This window comes from Crocodylus siamensis, chromosome 7 (assembly GCF_052110815.1).
Source record: "Crocodylus siamensis isolate JL-2025a chromosome 7, ASM5211081v1, whole genome shotgun sequence".
Classification (NCBI taxonomy): Eukaryota; Metazoa; Chordata; order Crocodylia; family Crocodylidae; genus Crocodylus; species Crocodylus siamensis.
Window position 1 is genome coordinate 80145264 of NC_143401.1, and position 18773 is coordinate 80164036.

The following is an 18773-nucleotide window of genomic DNA, read 5'->3' on the forward strand; positions in this document are numbered from 1 at the left end:
TCAATAAGGCATGTGTATTCTTCGGTTGGAAGAATTTTAGGATCGTTGGGTGCATCTACCTGTGCATTAATGTGCCTTTTCTAATGTGCATTAAATTAGTACCTCTGGGTACTTTTTCACGTGCTCCGGGTGGTGGGGGTGCTTTAATTAGAGCAGCTCCGAGAACCATTCTAATGAAAGCACTGTAGCGTCTCATGTATCAGCGTCCCCATGCTTCAAAATAGCAGTGAGGGCACTTGACCTAAAGCTTGTTTGATGAGCTTTAGTTCAAGTGCCCCCTGCCACTATTTTGAAACATGGGGACATGAGAAGCTGGAGGCTGCTGGAGCATAGTGATCACCATACTCCAACAGATTTCATTAATTGATTCTTCTCTGACATGCTGCAATTACAGTGCGTTGGAGCAGCCTCTGCATTTGTGTGCAGGCATCCTCCAATGTGAGGTACTAAACTAAAGTATATTAGGCTGCGCTAATGCATGCTTTTTTAGCGATGCTTAATGCTCAGTAGACTATTTTACCGTGCATAAGTATAATGTCACAGTTCTTTATATGACACTTTATTGCACAGTAAAACAGTCTACTCTGCATTAAAGCACATGTGTAGATGTGCCCATAAGGTACAAAGGGACATCAAAGATCATCTTGTCCAATTCTCTGTACAGGATTTGGTACATATTTATTTTGTCTTTTTACCAGGACTGGTTACTGAGAACTGAATGCAATATTCCAAGATTAGTCTTTCAGAGTCACACAGAGATGGAGCTTCACCTGTCTGGACTAAAGTACCTTCCAGGAATGTACAATAAGAAGAGCTCCTCCAGGAATAAAAAGAAGCTGCAGAGAGTTTGTTCTAAATGCAAAAGATTTGCCTTCAACTCCCTTTGATTTTTTTTGTGTGTTTGGTGCCTACATGTCCTTGTCCTTTCCCAATAAATACCCTGAGTTTAAATAATAAATGGGATGTGATTGAGTGCTATTGTGTACCCAATTTAAGGCACCATAAAATGGCACACCAGATAGAAAAATGCTCTACATTATATGTAGGACATTTTTTGTGGCTGGCTTGTATGGTGCCTTAAAAAGAACATGTGGCACATCTGGGGCCAGGGTTGATAATCAGCCACAAGGCTAGTTGGAGACCCCAGTGTGATCCCAGGGACAGAAGTGACAATCAACTGATTGTCAGACCTGATCTCAGACTTGTGGGAACCTGGCTTTTAACTTGTCGATGCAAGGGTACTTGTCAATCATGATCTTGGACTCCCCCTGCACTGGACATGTGGAATGGGCACATTTGGGATCTGAACAATTCTGGGATCAGGGATCCCAGTGGTGTCCATAAATGAATGTTTCATAGTTGGTAGGGTCGGAAGGGACCTGAGCAGATCATTAAGTCCGACCCCCCGCCATGGCAGGAAAGAGTACTGGGGTCAAACAACCCCGGCAAGGTGTTCATCCAGCCTCCTCTTAAACACCCCCAGGGTAGGAGCCAGCACCACTTCTCTTGGAAGTTGGTTCCAGACCCTAGCCGCCCTGACCGTGAAGTAGCGCCTCATGATATCTAGCCTGAATCTACCCTCTGCCAGCTTGTGACCGTTATTCCTGGTCACTTTTGGCAGTGCTCGGGGGAACAGGGACTCCCCCACTGCCTGCTGGTCCCCTCTGACTAGTTTATAACAGGCCACAAGATCCCCCCATAGCCTTCTCTTGTGGAGGCTGAACAGGTTCAGGTCCCGTAGCCTCCCCTCATAGGGCCTGCCCTGCTGCCCCCTGATCATGCAAGTGGCCTCCTCTGGACCCTCTCCATGCTGTCCACATCCCTCTTGAAGTGCGGCGCCCAGAACTGGACGCAGTACTCCAGCTGCGGCTGACCAGTGTTGCACAGAGGGGGAGGATCACCTCCTTGGACCTGCTTGAGATGCATGTGTGGATGCATGATAAGGTGCGGTTGGCCTTCCTAACTGCCTCCTCACACTGCCGGCCCATGTTCATTTTGGCATCAATAATGACTCCAAGATCCTTTTCTGTCTCTGCCCTGACGAGAAGGAAGTCCCCCAACCTGTAGGTATGGTGCTGGTTCTTCCTCCCCAGGTGCAGCACCTTGCACTTGTCAGTGTTGAATCCCATCCTATTTTCATTCGCCCACCCCTGTAACCTGTTTAGGTCCAATTGCAGCCTATTCCTCCCTTCTAGCGTGCCCACGTTCCCCATCTTAGTGTCATCAGCAAATTTGAACGGGATGTTTTTTACCCCCTCGTCCAAGTCACTGATGAAGAAGTTGAACAGTGCGGGCCCGAGGACCCTGGGGGACCCCACTGCCCACATCCCTCCAGGTCGATAATGACCCATCCACCACCCCTCTCTGGGTGCGGCCCTCCAGCCAGTTAGTGACCCATTTGTCTGTGTAGGTGTTGACACCACAGTCCTCCAGTTTTATAATGAGAATGGGTGACAGACAGCGTCAAAAGCCCTCCTAAAGTCTAGGAAGACTATGTCCACTGCTATGCCTGGTCTAAGGATTTGGTGACCTGGTCGTAGAAGGCCACCAGGTTGGTCTGACCGGACCTACCTCTAATGAACCGGTGTTGGTTGCCTCTAAGCATAATCTCCCCCGCTGGCCCCTTGTGGACATGCACCAGGATAATTCTGTCAAAAAGCTTACCCAGGATCGAGGTAAGACTAACTGACTTATAGTTCCCCGGGTCCTCCTTCCCCCCTTTTTTGAAACTGGTAACCATGTTGGCCCTCTTCCAGTCCTCTGGCACCACACCAGAGCATCATGAGTGCTCGTACAGCCGTGCCAGGGGTCCCGCAATGACCTCTGCTAATTCCCTCAGCATTTGGGGGTGGAGATCATCAGGACCAGCTGATTTAAATACGTCCAGTCCCTCCAGAAGTTCCCTGACTAGATCCTCGCTGACCTTAGGCCTGGGTGCGCCTCCCCCGGGGAGGGGGGGGCTGATCTGGTCCCTGCTCAGGAAAATGGAGGCAAAGAAATTGTTAAATAGGTTAGCTTTGTCGTCTGGTGTGACGACCAGATTTCCTAGCGTGTCTTGCAGGGGACCCGGAACCTTCTTTTTGCCCCCTATGTATTTAAAAAGGACGTCTTGTGTCCCAAGGGCCTTCTGTTTTGTCCTTTGTGGCAGCACCTTCCACCCACTTCAAAAAGAAGCACAGGCATCTGTTCATTTTCTTATTTTCCCTGAGCTATTTGCGTAAAGGTATTTTGATCTTCAAGACTTCTGCTGAAGTGTGTTTTCCATCCTCATCTTTGCCAAGGGCACTCTTACTCAGTTGCTTTTTAAAGCACCCCTTCCACACCAACCCTTCTGCAGACAGCACTGCTGTCAAACTGATTCAGAATACCACTGACCTCAGGAGTGAATTACATAGCCACTGAGGTATCAGCTGTGCTTTTGTACCATAGGTTTGCAGGTGCAGATAGTTGAAAACTGCCTATTATCTCATCCTGCAACCCTATTTTTGAAAATACACATTTCTGATTCTCTCAACATTGCTTAAGGTTTGTAAATAATGACTACAACAAATAAGATTTACAGAACTGTTGTTTATTAATTCAGGTCAGTTCATTAATACATCTAGCCACAAAGGGATCCATATGTCAATAGTTTTACCTTTTAATTTGTAACAAATTACAAGGTAATTTGGGCAGGGGGCTGGACTTGATGATCTCCTGAGGTCCCTTCCAGCCCTAATGTCTATGAAATCTATGAACTGTACTTATCGCAGGATCTCTAAATTACTATAGTGCCAAAGAACCATCCAGATGGAAAGAAAAGCAATGAAAGGGTTGACAAATGCATACTGAAGGGGAAATCTGAAAATGAACCTTGAATAACCTGCAAGAGATGGAAATCTGCTTTATTTCCACGATGACTTTTTACCATTATGGGAGGCACTTCAGTGCCACAGTCATTGGCTTCTTGTGGGGGAGAGAGTGAGAGATGTAGTACTAACCCTGGACTAGGTTGTGCAAACTGCACACAGCTCACATTACAGGGAGCTGCCTGGCCCCAAGGCTGTGCTTGGAGAGGGACCTCGCCCTGAGTTGTCCTGCACACGGGAGGAGAGCAGCAAAGAGGGGAGCGGCACACAGCCCTGGTGCAGTGGACGGGGAAGCGCCATGCCTCTGACCTCCTCTGTTTAAGAGCTGTGTATCAGGACCTAACCCTAGAGGTGCCGGGTGCCTTCATTTCCTAAAGGGTTTAAGAGTAGTTGATGATTCTAGTCCCCTCCCAGGATCAGTCCTAATTAGGTCACTAATTAGTAATTGCTGAAAATCATAAGGGAAAAATCCAAGGCAATTTATTTAAGCAGTAAAGTGTTGTTTAATTCATAGTTGATTGCTGCCCTCTTTATGTGTTTACAAATATTTCCAGGCAGTAGCAATAGTGAGTAAAGCTGTTATTTGGGAACATAGCACCCGACTAGTCAGCCTTGCACCCAGCAGCCATAAAATGACATCCAAGTGCACAAGGTCTATTCTTAGAATCTGCAAAGGAAATTAATCCGACTGGACTGTGACAGTTCAAATGTGGACATCTGCATGAAGTGGCACTGAGGCCTCGTGCTTTGATTTCAGTTGGAGCCGAATCCCAGCCCTTCTGAGAACCCACCTGTAACAGGCCCAGACTGCCCCCCTGAGGAGCTTCAAAGCCACTCACCCCCTATGCTGAGAAGTCTAGATGCAAAATGCTACTCTTAATGCTTTGTCCATATAGTGGGTGGTTATGCGCAGCCAGAAAGGAAGAGGGTGTTATTCAATAGGGAGCATCCCCAAAATGCACCTTACTGTTTGCATGCATTTTTATCTGAAACACAAGGGAGCCAGTTGTACACTCAGCCATGCCCAGGGGTGGCTTTGAACCTGTTCTACACTTTGCATTAGTTCATTCTGTCTGCTCTTCCAACTGTCTAGCACTGTGCGAGACGCCAAATGGTTAGAAATTCAGAAGACTCATGTAGTCTGACACTGCCTTCAATAGGGTTGGTATTTCAGATTAGTACCTAAACACAAGAAACTTAGAAATAGTGGGCACTTACAGACAAATGCATAATTGTTGCTTCTTTCCTGGGGCTATTTGTACAGGGTTAAAATTAAAAGAAGATAAGGGAATTAAACAGAGGGGGAGGTGGCCCGGTATGTGGGTGGTGTGCTATGTGTCCTCTCTTATGTCCAAATTCTTTATGCCTTTAAAATAATATCTGCAGCAGTGCAGTCACTTGTCCAACTGCTTCAGAATAATGTCGACTGCCTCAGCAAGGTTGTTCACGTACCCATCTGGCGTCACTTCTGGGTGCTGCTCATCACAAGGCCTGCGGAGGAAAGAGAAGGGCAAGACTGGTAACAAGAGTAGTGATCACTTCAATAACAGGCATGTAAAATGAGAGAGGGACATGAAGAGAAGAGCAGCTGTTTTGATTTTGTTCCAGTGCAACTACAGTTTAGTCTGGGAAGCCCCAGACACGAAACCTGTATCAGATTTCTACTGGCATGCGTCAGGTCTGGGATTTGATGGATTTGCTTGTCTACTATTAGAACTACAGTACAATCCACTTAATCACTCCCCTGCTAAATGCCATGTCTGCTTAATTGTTGTGATTACAGAGAAACAGCATAATTGCTCTGGCTCTCAGTGACTCTAGAGCACAGATAATGGCACAGCCAGTCCATCTCAATGTTATGTCTGCAAGCCTTTTCACAGCACTGAAAAGGTGAGAAGCAGTGTGTTTTTCTCACACCCTTCTTGCTGTGCAGCATCCTTCCATGAGGGTGGATAATTAAGCCAGCCTTAACAGAGTATTTTTGAACATGTTTTACTGTTGCTATTAGAATTATTTGTATTGTGGTAGCACCTTCAGGCCTCAACCAAGCTGTGGGGCCCATATGGCTGGTACAGTACAAACACGTAATAAGAGCTGGTCCCTGTCCTGAAGAAATGATGTGCTAAACCCTTTAGATAGACAGAGTGCGAAGGAACCACTAAGGCAGAGAGACTTGCCTAAAATCATGTAGCAGGCCAGTTTCAGAGGCAAGCCCCAAGCCCCTATTAGCTCTACCTGTCTGCTAACACATGTGACCAGACTGAGATGTACAAGTGCTTTGATGCCACCAGCTCATGGATGAAGAACAGCTAGTGAAGCTGAACCAAAGCAAGACAGAAGTTATACTGGCCCTGGGACGAAGAAAGCCCTATGAAGACATTGTCTCCTTTGGTTGGAGGTACACAGTTCAATTGATTTATTCTGTCCAAAGCCTTAGGATTACTCTCTAAGACGAACTATATTCTAAAAAAGTATCTGTGAACTACCTTCTTCAGCTGGCCAGGAAACTCCTTGCCATCCTGGCTGTCATGGGAAAAGGTTTAGCTAAGCACCTCTTTGTCTCCTCCCATGTGCACTACAGCAATACAATGCACCTGGGCAGGACAGCTTTTGCCCCCAGGACCTCCTCAGCAACATGGGCAACTGTGAACAGATCTGACCTGAAGACTTCCTGCACTGGTTTCTCACAAGATTAAGAACAAATTCAAGGTCTCAGCCCTTATCTCCAAGATGCTCTATGATCTGTGCACTAAAAGCTCAACTGAAGCTTGAGGACGTGGGCCATGGTCAACCAACCTGTCCCAAAGCCACAACACAACCTCCTACCATACGTGCAATGTTTGTATATAGGGATAAAACAGCTTTTTTTAGGTCCAGAATTCCCTAGGTACTAAGGACCATCACAACTCTTTGAAACCTCACTGTCTTCTGCCCCAAATGCAAAGCACATTTCCTGGATCTGCCTTTGCCTTTATAAACACATATTTAAAAAGAATCCCCCAGATAAAATGCAAACCCATTACAGAGCAAGGACTATAGCCTGGCTCTTTCCGGGCAGTTCTGTTGCCTTTTGGACCTGCTCTTTGTGGCCTAACAGCTATGTAAGTGCTTGATACAAAATAGAACAGCTTCAATGGAAAGGACTGAGAGAAACCCACCTCAGACTAGCCTAGAGCCCAGTGATTTGTGCACTGTTCCTGGAAGCAGATTTGGTTGACGCCCACAATTAAAGTAATTCACCAGATTGAATGCATTGCATCACATGTGGCATTGTTTTTCAGATGACAGTAACATCAGCAAAAGTATACATATTTCACTGCAGGCCTATTGCCCTGTGAAATGGGATGAATAATTATTTTACTACGATTTTTATCAGAGAATAGGTAAAGAAAAATAATTCAGTTTTGACCTAGAAACCTGCATGGGCTCTTCTTAGGACCAGTGAAGGGTTTAACTTGGAGAACCGTGTTAAAATTATGCTTGTTGGGCTGAGCTGAGGAATGGAGAGCACATTTATATTTTATTCTCAGTGGCTTTCCTCTGGGACCCGTGGAAAGAGTTGAGAACTCTGTTGTCCACTTCCCTTCGTGCCAAGTTCCTCATTTTCTTCTGTAAAGGGCAAGACTGTGAGGGCTATATTTTCAACCCGGGGAAGATGCATTTCCCATCAGATGTACAGTAGCCATGGAGACTATTATTATTTATGATTGGCAGAATTTAGCAGATACTCATCTGTACAAATACCAAATTTATTTTTCAGTTTTGAGCTAAGGCTCCCCGTGACTATTTCCTTGTGGTTTATTTTGCTGAAGCACTCCTTGTTTCCAAGTACAAGAATTCCTCACAAAGGAACAGCCTCTTTCAGTAGACTGTGCTGCTTGCGGTTTCATTTGCCATAGGGTCAATTTGCCGTCTTTAGCTGAGTATCCAACTTTTGCCTTGTCAGTGTCATGGTGCAATAATAACAATAACAGATGATTATTCATTATGTTTTCCTCACCCAAATAAGCATTTCAGGTTATGGGACAGCAAGTTATAAGATATAATAGAGCAGAACAAGCAAACATAAAACCAGTAAAAATGTAATCAACATTGCAGATCTGATTCTGCAGTCCTAACACACCTACAGGGAAGTTGTGACAGAGCAAAGAAACCTCTAATTTCATTTCATTGTATAGGATGCAAACGATAGATTGTGGCGACTCTTTCTACGCTAGAGCATTCACATTTACATGGAACAGTCTGCAAAGACTGCTCACGAAGACAGATTTTACATGAATTTCCAAGTAAACAGCATTCTTTAATTAACACAAAGATCATAAAATGGATATCTAAACTAACAAAACAATGATTGGCTTCTAAGATAAGGTTCTGTAACCTGGATGATCTACATACCTATATCTCCATCTCTCTCTCTGTATATAGTATATAGTAACGCTGTGCGTGCATGCATGCACATGTCTGTGTAGAAAAGGGCAAACCAAGCTCAAATACTCTAAGGTGAGGTTGCACACCTCAGACAGCTCAATTTCCCCTGGTCTGTCTCAAACTCTTAACAGTAATAGAAAACCACTAATAATGAACCGCATGTAAAATGCTCTAAAAATATTTTGCAAAATATCAGACCTTTCAGGTAGTAAGTAGTTGAGAGAGATTCTAAAAATCCATCAGAACTATCCTTGCAAATAGTATTTAAAACAGTTGTAAATTGAACAGCTGTTAAGTTACTGAATTGGTCAGTCCTCTTATATGATATAAGCTGCAAACAAAAGACTATGGCCAGGTTGTTAGATGAGGTGCTGAAGACACAACTGTTTTTCCTACGCACGCACCAAGTGTTTTTTACGTATTTTACGGGGTCAGTGTAGCTCTCAGATGACAAGGTCTGAGTCAGCATTGTTGTCCCTGATGATATACAGAAATATGTTTTTATTTTTGTGCGCCCATCCAAGTAACACGCTCACATTAGGCAGCTTAACCACCAAGCATGAAATCCTGGCTCACTTGACGTCAGCGGCAAAATTCTCATCAACTTACGAGGGGATGGGATTTTTCCCTCAAGACTGTTCCCTCTTACTCATGTAATTAGTCCCATTCTGGGGGAATACGGCCATCAATAAGGGCAGCAGGAGCTGTCCCTAAATCATGCTGTTCAGTAGGGTCAGTGCGGACTACCCATCTTTCCTGTTCTGGTTCTTACACTGCACTCTTCACTGCAGCATATCTGTGCTAGGAGTCAGCAATATAACATCTGCCACGTGCTTGTTCTCATTTCAGGGCAGGAAATGCATGTTTTATGAGATTTGTTTTAAACAAGACACATAGCACTGTAGGGATGGGAAAAGAAACAAGAGGTGGTGAGATGTATTACTGAATTAGCATCAGTGCCTGTGACGGAGTCTGAGAGCACTGGCTGGGTACAAGTCAAGGAAGCAGAGTGCAGATATAGGTCCTGCAAGCTCCCCAAGAAAGCCTTAAGGGAGGACACCTGCCCTGATCTATGGCTTCTTTGCAATGCATGAGAGAGAGATTGAAGTCAATGGGACTCAAGAAAGACTTTGAAGTTAAGCATATGCTCATGTGTTTTGCTGAATAAAACCTGCACAATGAAGCTGTTTGGGACAGACCATCTTCTTATTCTGTGTTCAGATAGTGCCTAGCACAATGGGGACCTGATTTGTAACTGGGGCTCCTAAGTACAGTGACAGTAAAAGTCACAATAGTAAGGGCAGATTCAGAGGGTTTATTTAATTTCAATAGGGTTTACAGTGCAAAGTTTTACTAGGTTTTTTTAGTTCTATTTTTAGGTTTCTGTAAGTGGCCTAAGGGGAGGGAAACTTAATAAATAAATCAGTTTGTATCGTTATTATGGCACTCCCTAGCAAAGTGGAACAATGAGACTCCCACATAAACCCTGTTCTGTTCTGCTAATTTTAAGAGAAGTGTCTATTATGGTTGACACCAATACATGAACATTTTCATGTGGCCATTGTTTTTCATCTTGCAGTTTTGCTTTGTAGATCACAAAGCCAAACAACAAAGCAATGGGCTTTTTCCTAATTCAATGCTGGTCTCTGAAAAAGCCATGAAAATGAAACCTTAACCAGTAACTCTCAAAAGCCAGTGACAAGGGAGGCATTTTCACAAGCACCTAGTGAATTAGAAGCCCACTTTCAAATGAGTACAGACAATTTTACAAAGATAGTGAGGCTCCTAGAAATGCAAATAGGCATCTAGAGGGATTTACAAAAACACCTAAGTGTGTTAGATGCCTAATATACTTGGGGACTCTTGTAAACCCAATGGCGTGGCTGTCTGACTCCTTGGACTCCTAAATAACTTGGAAAACATGATCTCAAGTCACTTTTGAAAAAACAATATAGGCTTCTTAGACACACTTGAAAATATAGGCTCCAACACTTGAAAATTTTGCCCAGGAATAACTGTTGCCCCATTTCCAGTCCTTTCCCCCCTGTCAGCCCTAAACTATCTTTATATGTTTGAAAACCTGTATTATTATAGACATCACAGCAGCAGATCAAACTGGAGACTGGAGATTTTGCCTTTAATAAAAAAAATGACTAAAAATATGTTTATTTGCTATTTCTGTTCCAGAATAAACCTATGTTGTTGCTAATTTTGAGAGGAAGGCTTCCAGATCTTTTATGTGGGACTCTGGTGGTTAAGAGAGAACATAAATCAAAACAAAAGAAAATTATATTCTGTAGCTAAATACTGAACCGTCAGCATCTTGGCCAGCGCACAAAATTGCATGTGAAAATCAACTGCAGCCTTGGGAAACACTCTCTTTAGTGAAGCAGAAATTCTTAGAAATGATGCAACGTCAAATTCTTGTTCCACTTGGAAGAAGTGTTCTCGAGCTCAAGTTGGTAGTAATTGCTGCACTGTACATGAAAGGAGTTCGTGGTCCTACTCCATTCCCACAGCAGAAAAACCCTGCCTGTAACTGGGACTAATTACCACCTTGCTGGTGCAGTAAGCAGCAGAGATAAAGCCTGAACCCTCTGACCTATAGACAGGCAGTGCTTCAAGGTTGGGATTTCATTTTGAGGCCGAACAGGGGAATTCATTCTCCAGGACTATTGACCTGCCATACTCCATGAGGCAGTGGATATCCTCTGAGGTTCTCAGCATATTGGTTGTCATCATTAAAGATGACTTGGCAGTGTTATATTCTGACTAGCTAAATTTCCAAAGTATCTTCAGTTCAGAAGGGTATTAACTGTTGCAGTCCTTAACTGCTCTGTAGTGTTGCTGTGCTCTATTAAACAGCTGTCATGCTTCAGCTCAGAAATGGTTGCCTGCTTCTGATGGATGAAGTGATCTACATATTCGTTGCACGTTACTTCGTAAAGTGCCTTGGAATTCTTCAACGTAAATGAGCCTCTATAAATCACAATATTATATACCGAAGAGACTGCTAGTGGAGGCAATGTGTTTACATGCAAAGCACATGTTTCACGCAGCGACTTCCTCTGTCCCTCCAGGATTATTCTTGTCTGTTACAATTTTCTGGTAATTTGTACTTTTGTGCGTGTGTGGTTTGAGGTGCATGGTTATTTTTTTTTCTGATGCTCACCCTTAAAACACATAACAGGCAGAGGGAGCCATGTATCAGAAAGGAACACTAGTCTTAGGAGGTTTGTTAAACAAAATGTTCTTGTTGGGTCATCTGGAGCTGAAAGCAAAACTGCTTAATGAGGCAACAAGTGAGTTATTTCAAACTGAATACAAAATGTTCACGAAACGCCGCATGAGAAAAATGGCCAGTTGGAACGTCGTTCTAAAGTACTTTGTTTGTATTACACTCTACCAGATATACGGAGGACAAAAAGGGAACAGCTGAAGTACTACATGTATAAAATATAAAGGCTTAACACATGAGAGTATTGACTGGGACAGTTGACCTAGATTGCCATGGCCACAGGGATGAAAATAGCTGGATTATTCAGATCAACCTGAACTAGACCAGCAGAAACTTGACTTCAGAGAATATGAGCAGATGGGAACTGACTAGCACATGATTAATATCACAGATTAAAATTAGCTTCTTGCATAGTTCCTTAAAAATAGGGGTGTGTTAGAAAAACAGCATGAAGGGCCAAAGGAAGGCACAGATGTTAATTTGAAAAAGACAAATGATCCCAGATTCCAGCCTACAATGCCGCAGTCATTTGGCAAACCTGATCTGTAACGATACATGTCCCCCTGTTGTTGAGCTTTTTTTTTTTTTTTGCAACCAGAGAGAACTACAATCATTCTGCAAAGCCAGAGATCTCTCTGGGAGTGTCCACACGAGTGCGCACGTGTGGTATGCAGCACTGCAGACCTGTCTGCGGCGCTGCAAACCACACACGCCAGCATTTACTATGTTGCTAATTTGCAGCGTAGAGGGTTTTTCTGACACTTGGAGATCCTGGTGTCAAAAAACCTGCTCCTGAAAAAAGCGGGATGGTGCACATGGCGGCTGTATGAGTCACTCAAAACCGGAGCCTGGCCAGCCAGAGCCATGCTTCAGCTGCCGGCCAGGTGCCTGTGCCAAATCGCTGCTGTTGGAGCCCCCAGAACCCCAAATAAGGCTGCTGGGACCAGCGCTGGTGTTGGCCCCAGCCTCTCCTACTCCATCTGGGGTAACTTGTTGCATGCCAGAGCGTGTGTGCAGGAGCATTCCTTGGGCACAAGCAGCAGTGGCACATGTTTTTCTATCTGTCCTTGGGGAAACGCACGTGCGCACTTGTCTGGACACACCCTCTGAGTCACGGCACAGAGTTCCTGCTGAACAGGATACACTTTTGCCGTATGCAACTATATTTAAAAGATTAAAACATTTTATCTTGACAATATATTCTTCAGGGGATCTTGCTGACCCTGTGTTACCATGACTTACAGTAAATTACCATGACTTACAGTACTTTGACACATACTTAGTAAATGTCTGCAGAGCTGTGTTTCTCTGATGCTTTAATTAGAAGTGAATGGGACCAAAACCACAGAACTCAATGCACCCGCCTTAGAGGAGGAGGCTTGGCCCTGGTTCTGTGCTCCGTAGCTTGCTGAAACAAAAATCCCAGATCTAAGCACCTCCAAGCCTTGGGGACGTCTATGTATGGATATGGGGAGGAAGGACCTAAACACTAACTAGCCAGGAATTTAGGAGTGCTGGCTTTGTTCCCAACTTGATGGGACGTTGGGCAAGTCAGCTAATCTTTTGGTACCCATTCTCTTCCTGTCTTGTCTATGGAGAATGTAATCTCCCTGGGACAGAGAACAGTCTCTTCTTACAAGTTTTCACACTGCTGCCACATTATGGCTGGAAGCTGTAGATGCTCCCATAATAATACATAGAAAACTACACACTTTCCACACAATACTTTTTCTTCCTATGATCACTAAGACAAGAAGTTTGTAATCCAGTATTACACAAGTCTCCCAGAGAAAGTACTTACAAATAAGTAATATTAAAATTACATTCTTTCCAAATTTGGTACTTGCAACTAGGTCACTGCACCACCAGTGTCTGGCAAATATACTTGTTAGAGTCCCAAAAAACAAACCCATACAAAAAGTTATTTGTCAGAGATTTCTAGCAACTTCCATTTCTCTTCTCTTGCCTCCAGAACTGCATGCATAGCTAATTGTGTTTAATTGCATCTCATTTAAATGCAAGAATCCATAAACAGATTAAACTAACAGGCAAATTGTTTGCTAACATCTAGAGGAAATCTGTAGGCTTCCCTCTTAATAATTCCATTTCATGTTACAAAGCTAAGTTTTAACTGGGCCCAAACACAGACATAGGTACTGAATTTCTTCAAAGCAATAAACTACTGAAATACAGGAAAATATGGGCATTGTGGGGATGGGAAATCATTTTTCTCTGTAGACCAAAAAGCTGGTAATTTTTAGGAACCGAGTATCTGGACCTCTGTTTTCGTGCATTTGTATATATTTCCTGATATGAATAATTCTGCTTTTCAAATGGATGCAGGCTGAAAAGGCTCATGGGTAAATTTGAAGGTAAGTGCTGGGGCAATTTGCTTATACCTGATCAGCTACCGGTTAGGACTCTGATTGATGGTTATGCAATAGACAATGTATTTTTATAAAAGGAAATTGCCAATGCTGGTAGGCTTAATGTTCAACTCAAGCAGGAGGGATTTGGTGTCCGGGCACATGCATACAACACTGTGCCCCTCTTTACTCTAGCCCTCTGTACAGGAAAGGTACAGAAGAATAGAGGCATCCCTCTCTTTGGACTGATGTACTTAAGAGGGTAAGATTATACTTCAGTGTCTTGCCCACCCCCGGGACAAAGCAGAGTGGTGAGACCTGTACAGATACCCCTGTGATTGGAACCACAGCCCTAGTCCTGGCCGGCAGTCAGGACTGGGCAGAGAATCTGACAGAGACATCAGCATATAATCAAGGTTGCGGCCCCTTTGATTTTGCTCACAATGTTGGGAGCTGGGGTGTCCTATATCTTGTTCAGGTTCAGTCTACATAAAATTTGAGACCTGACTTACCGGAAGATTTCTGAGAGCCATTCTGCTACTCGGGAGCTAGGCCAAATTCTTCTGGCACCTGGGAATCTATCCATTATTGCACAGATCAGAGACTTTATTAACCAATCAGATTATTCCACTAGGCCTCCCATATTCTGTTTTCTTTCTCTCTATAGATTATGATAGACACCACTGAACACTATGCTGGAAATTATTGTTCCACCAACACTGTTTGTTGCATATTCAGGTGTCAAAAGATTATCTACTGTCCCAAGTTTGTAGTTGTTCTCCTTTTCTATTCTGTGCCTTCTTGCTATGATACCTCCAAATTACCACATCTTCTAATATTTCTGACTCAGCATTATTGACGGTACGAAGTACAGTTTTTTCCAGTCTTCTAGAGCAGGACTCATAGGTTAAACGTCTGCATTTGCTACTGAATCATTCTTTGACTTCAGAAGATCCACTTGATGTCATTGTAACTCAGCTGACCACCTTGTAAAACAGGCATGATAAAACTTCCCAGTTTCCCATGGGGTACTGTAAGTCTTAATTAATAATAAAATGGCGATGATAGTGTCTTAAACACTTGTACAGGACAGTCATCTTCAGAGTAATTTGCACACATTAATTAATATCTCCATCCTTGTGAGGCAGTGAATAAATATCAGCAGCAGGTAGAGAGGTTAAGTGACTTGCCCAAAATCACAGAGAAGGTTATAGAGTTGGGATAAGTTCTAGTTAATCAACGTTTGTAAAGTGCTTTGAGATCCATCATCTTAGAATCATTACTAAAGTTCTCCTGTATTATTTATTCCTGTAAAACCCACTTGAGTGTGTGTTCTTCCATTTCTAAAACAGAGGAACTCAAGAGTTTAACAAAGAATAAGGACATGTAAATACATTTTAAAAGTGGCAGGGAAAAGACACTTCGTTCTAGCCCATAACACATTTATTAAGCAACTTCATCCTAATCTTTGCAACAAACTCAAGTCCCGTGTTGCAAATGACAAGAGCTAGAATGTCCCAGACTAGCACGGGAAACACAGACACAGGAAGCAGATAACGAGAAGCAGATTAGTGTTTCTCATCAATAGGCATTACGGGTGTGTCTCTGCCACTTCCCTGCTGAACCTATGACTCAATAACCCCAGCCACTTGGTTCTGCTTTGGAGGTGCTTAGATCTGGGACCAGGCAGGGCACTTAGGCAGACAGGATGGCTTAGCGGGGAGGGGTCCTCAGCATGTGCCCTAGTGCTGCTCTCAAGCTCTGTCTTGGGTGACTATTCTGCCTAACTGCCAGGTTTGAGGCATGCAGAGGAGAGAGGGGGAAGTGCTTGATTTTTGGCAATGCACTTGGCCTCAGCAGAGAGATGGTACAAACATGCCCTCAAGGACCAACTCAGTGCCTACGGACAAGCCTTCTGCAGAGTGTGTGGGCCCCTGCTCCTATCTAGAGGTCCATTGATTTCACAGGGTTCAAAGACTGATGAAAGGAGTTGTAGTGAAAAATCCTGAAGCACAATCTGTTTAATTTAACAAATGGAAGGTTAAGGGGTGACTTGGTCACAGGAGAAATATGGCTGGAAGAGACCGCCATAACTCATGTAGTCCAACCCCCTGCCTAAGGCAGGATTATCCTTATCCAAACCATCTGTATAAACTCTTAGAAAAACTATATAGTCAACCCTGACACAACCAAAAGACAAACACCCTAACCTGCCAAAGATAAAGCAAGGGGGACCACAGCGGCCTTCTGTAAAGGTTGGTGATATATGCTCAAGAGATCCCAGCAAGAGGGCCACATCCACTGCTACAGAGGAAATCAACCCCCGCCCCTTAGTCTGTACCAATCTGACTATGGGGTAAAATTCCTTCCTAATCCCAAATACGGTGACTGATCTGACCCCGAGTGGAGGGGCAAGACCTTCTAGCCAGGAACCGCCAGGTTTAAGTCCCAGTGGAAGCATTGGCACTCTCCAGTCAAAACCCCCAACATTGACTGTAGCCAACACCCAATGCCTCTGAGGAAGGCTTAACATGTTCCCCCCCCAACACATGCAGCAGCAGGGAGGGGAGGGGGTGTAGAATACCGCCCCCAGCCCCATGTGGCAACCAGCAAAGCCCAGAAACATAGGCATCCCTACACCTAGATCATCCCCAACCGGTGGCTGTCCAACTTCTTTAACACCTGCAGTGATGAAGAGTCTGCAGCTTCCCTCGGCATCTATTCCACTGCCGCACTGTTCTAACAGTACAGAAGCTTTTTCTGATGTCCGCTCTAAACCTACTTTGCTGCAACTTCAAGTTATTGGTCTGCATCCTCCTCTCTGCAGCAAGATAAAAAAAGTGTTCTCCCTCCACCTCATGGCAGTCTGTAGCCCAGGGGCGGGCAATTATTTTGGGCGGAGGGCCGCTTACCCAGTTTTGGCAAGCTGTTGAGGGCCGCATGGGTAGCCTTGGCCCTTGACAGGTGCGCTGCCCCCAGTCACCATCTTGGGGCCAACGTCCCAATGTCTTGGAACCAACATCTCAGGACCAGCACCAGTGGGGACCAGAGTGGGGCACAGGCTGGCAGGGGTCTGTGAAGCCTGGCTGGGATGTACCAGCAGAGAAAGGGGAGAGCTGGCCCGGCTTCATAGAGCCCCTGCCTGCTGGGACCCTGTACTCCTGCCACCCTGCTCTGGGCCCCGCTGGCTCTTGCCCCGGGACACCGGTGTGGGCCCCTTGCTCCCACTCACTCCCAGTGCCTCCCAACCCCACGGTACCGGAGGGGGGCAGCGTGCAGCCCCAACCCCCTGCTTGCTGGCAGGAAAGGAGCTGGTGCTGAGTGTGGGGGGAAGAGTGGCTTCTCCCCCATCCCATGGCTGGTGCTCCCTGCTGCAGCCGCTCGCAGCCGGCACGGGGCTGTCTGGAGCAGGCATAGGCAGCCCCACGCCACGCTACAGTGCGGGGCGCTGGGCACGGGGTGGGCGAGGGGCCGCTTTTCCCCTGCTCAGCACCAGCTTGTAACCCGCCCCCGCTGCCAGCCTGGGCCCCATGCTGGCTCCAGGCTCCCCCACTGGGGCTCCCCCGCTTGTTTTGTCCAGCAGTGTTTGCTGCTGCTGCCCATGTGGAGCTTGCACGCTGGACAGCACAGAGCCGGTGGCAGCAAACACTGCCTGGTGCGGCAAGTGGGGGGGCCACAGCTGCTGCTGCCGCCATGGCGCAGCCCCGACAGGCAAGCACGGAGCTGGCACAGGGCCCAGGCTGACAGCGGGGGCACATTACAACTTGGTGCTGAGTGCAGGGAAAAAGCAGCCCCTCCCTCACCCCATGGCCAGTGCTCTGCGCTGCAGCCGCTCGCAGCCCACACGGGCTGCAAATGGCGGCAGCAGGGAGTGCTGGCCACGGGGCGGGGGAGGGGCTGCTTTTCCCTGTGCTCAGCTTTTTCCCTGGCTATTTTTCCCCAGGCTTCTTCCCTGCCTGGGGTCCCCTCCACCCCTTACCTGAGCTAACCACACCAGGGCAGCCACATGGTCCCAGGCCAGAAGCCCCTCCTGGGGCTTCTGGCTGCAGAGGTGGGGCCGGGTGGGCCCTGCTGTTGCAGGAGCCCACTGGGCTTCCCCTGGGTCCTACTGCCCCTTGTTCCTGTCATTTTTGACAGGAATCAAGGACAGATCAATATTAATTTTCCAAATTTTTTAGGGGCCCCACGGGCCAGATAGAATAGCCTCATGGGCCGGATCCAGCCTGCAGGCTGTATTTTGTCCACCCCTGCTGTAGCTGGTTGTCACTCCTTTCATCAAGCAGTTTATTTTTCCTAAGGAAAACTTGTTCCCACAGAAAATGACATAAACAATAAAACAAGCAAATATACAAACCAAATATATAAACCAAAACCTGTGGCCTTTCTTCAGACCCTGAGGGCAACCCCTGCTCTGTGCTTTCCCCTCAGCACCACAACCTTCCCTCAGTCTCTCTCACTACCCTCGCTAGGGATTTTAATTTCCTCTAGGGCCAGCTAATCACCCCTGTCAGTTGGCCAAGTACTCCTAGGCAGGCAGTGCTTCTTAGCTTCCTGCAGCTATGTGAGAAATGGGAAAATCGCCATTGAGTAAGAACTACATGCGACTCTAATGGCCAAATTTAGCCATTCTTACTCACATCCCTTCTCTCTGGGAATAGTCCCATTCATTAGCAGTCCCGCTGGAATGAAGTTACAGATTGTTCCCCATAAATTCAGATGGGCAAAGCTGTACTTTCATTTAGAACTCTGTGCAAGCATAACCTAAATGGCCATCCCTTAGGTGGATGAATTTCTGCAGCTGCAAGCTTGCAACTTGTAAAGTTATTTGCATGATGTAAATGTCTAACTCTTTGAGAACTGTATCAGAGTTTGTCACCTGCCTTGGAGTGTTTG

The 18773-nt window shown here is 45.6% G+C and overlaps 1 protein-coding gene across 1 annotated transcript in view; it reads right to left on the minus strand.

The window, feature by feature from the left end:
- Positions 1–3555: 3555 nt before the first annotated feature.
- The window catches only part of LHPP (phospholysine phosphohistidine inorganic pyrophosphate phosphatase), a 164024-nt gene continuing 148806 nt past the window's right edge, over positions 3556–18773 (minus strand). The window contains exon 7 of the mRNA XM_090058265.1: positions 3556–5339. Within this exon, the coding sequence (XP_089914391.1) occupies positions 5243–5339 (97 nt within the window). The 3' untranslated portion in view covers positions 3556–5242. The remainder of the gene's footprint in view (positions 5340–18773) is intronic.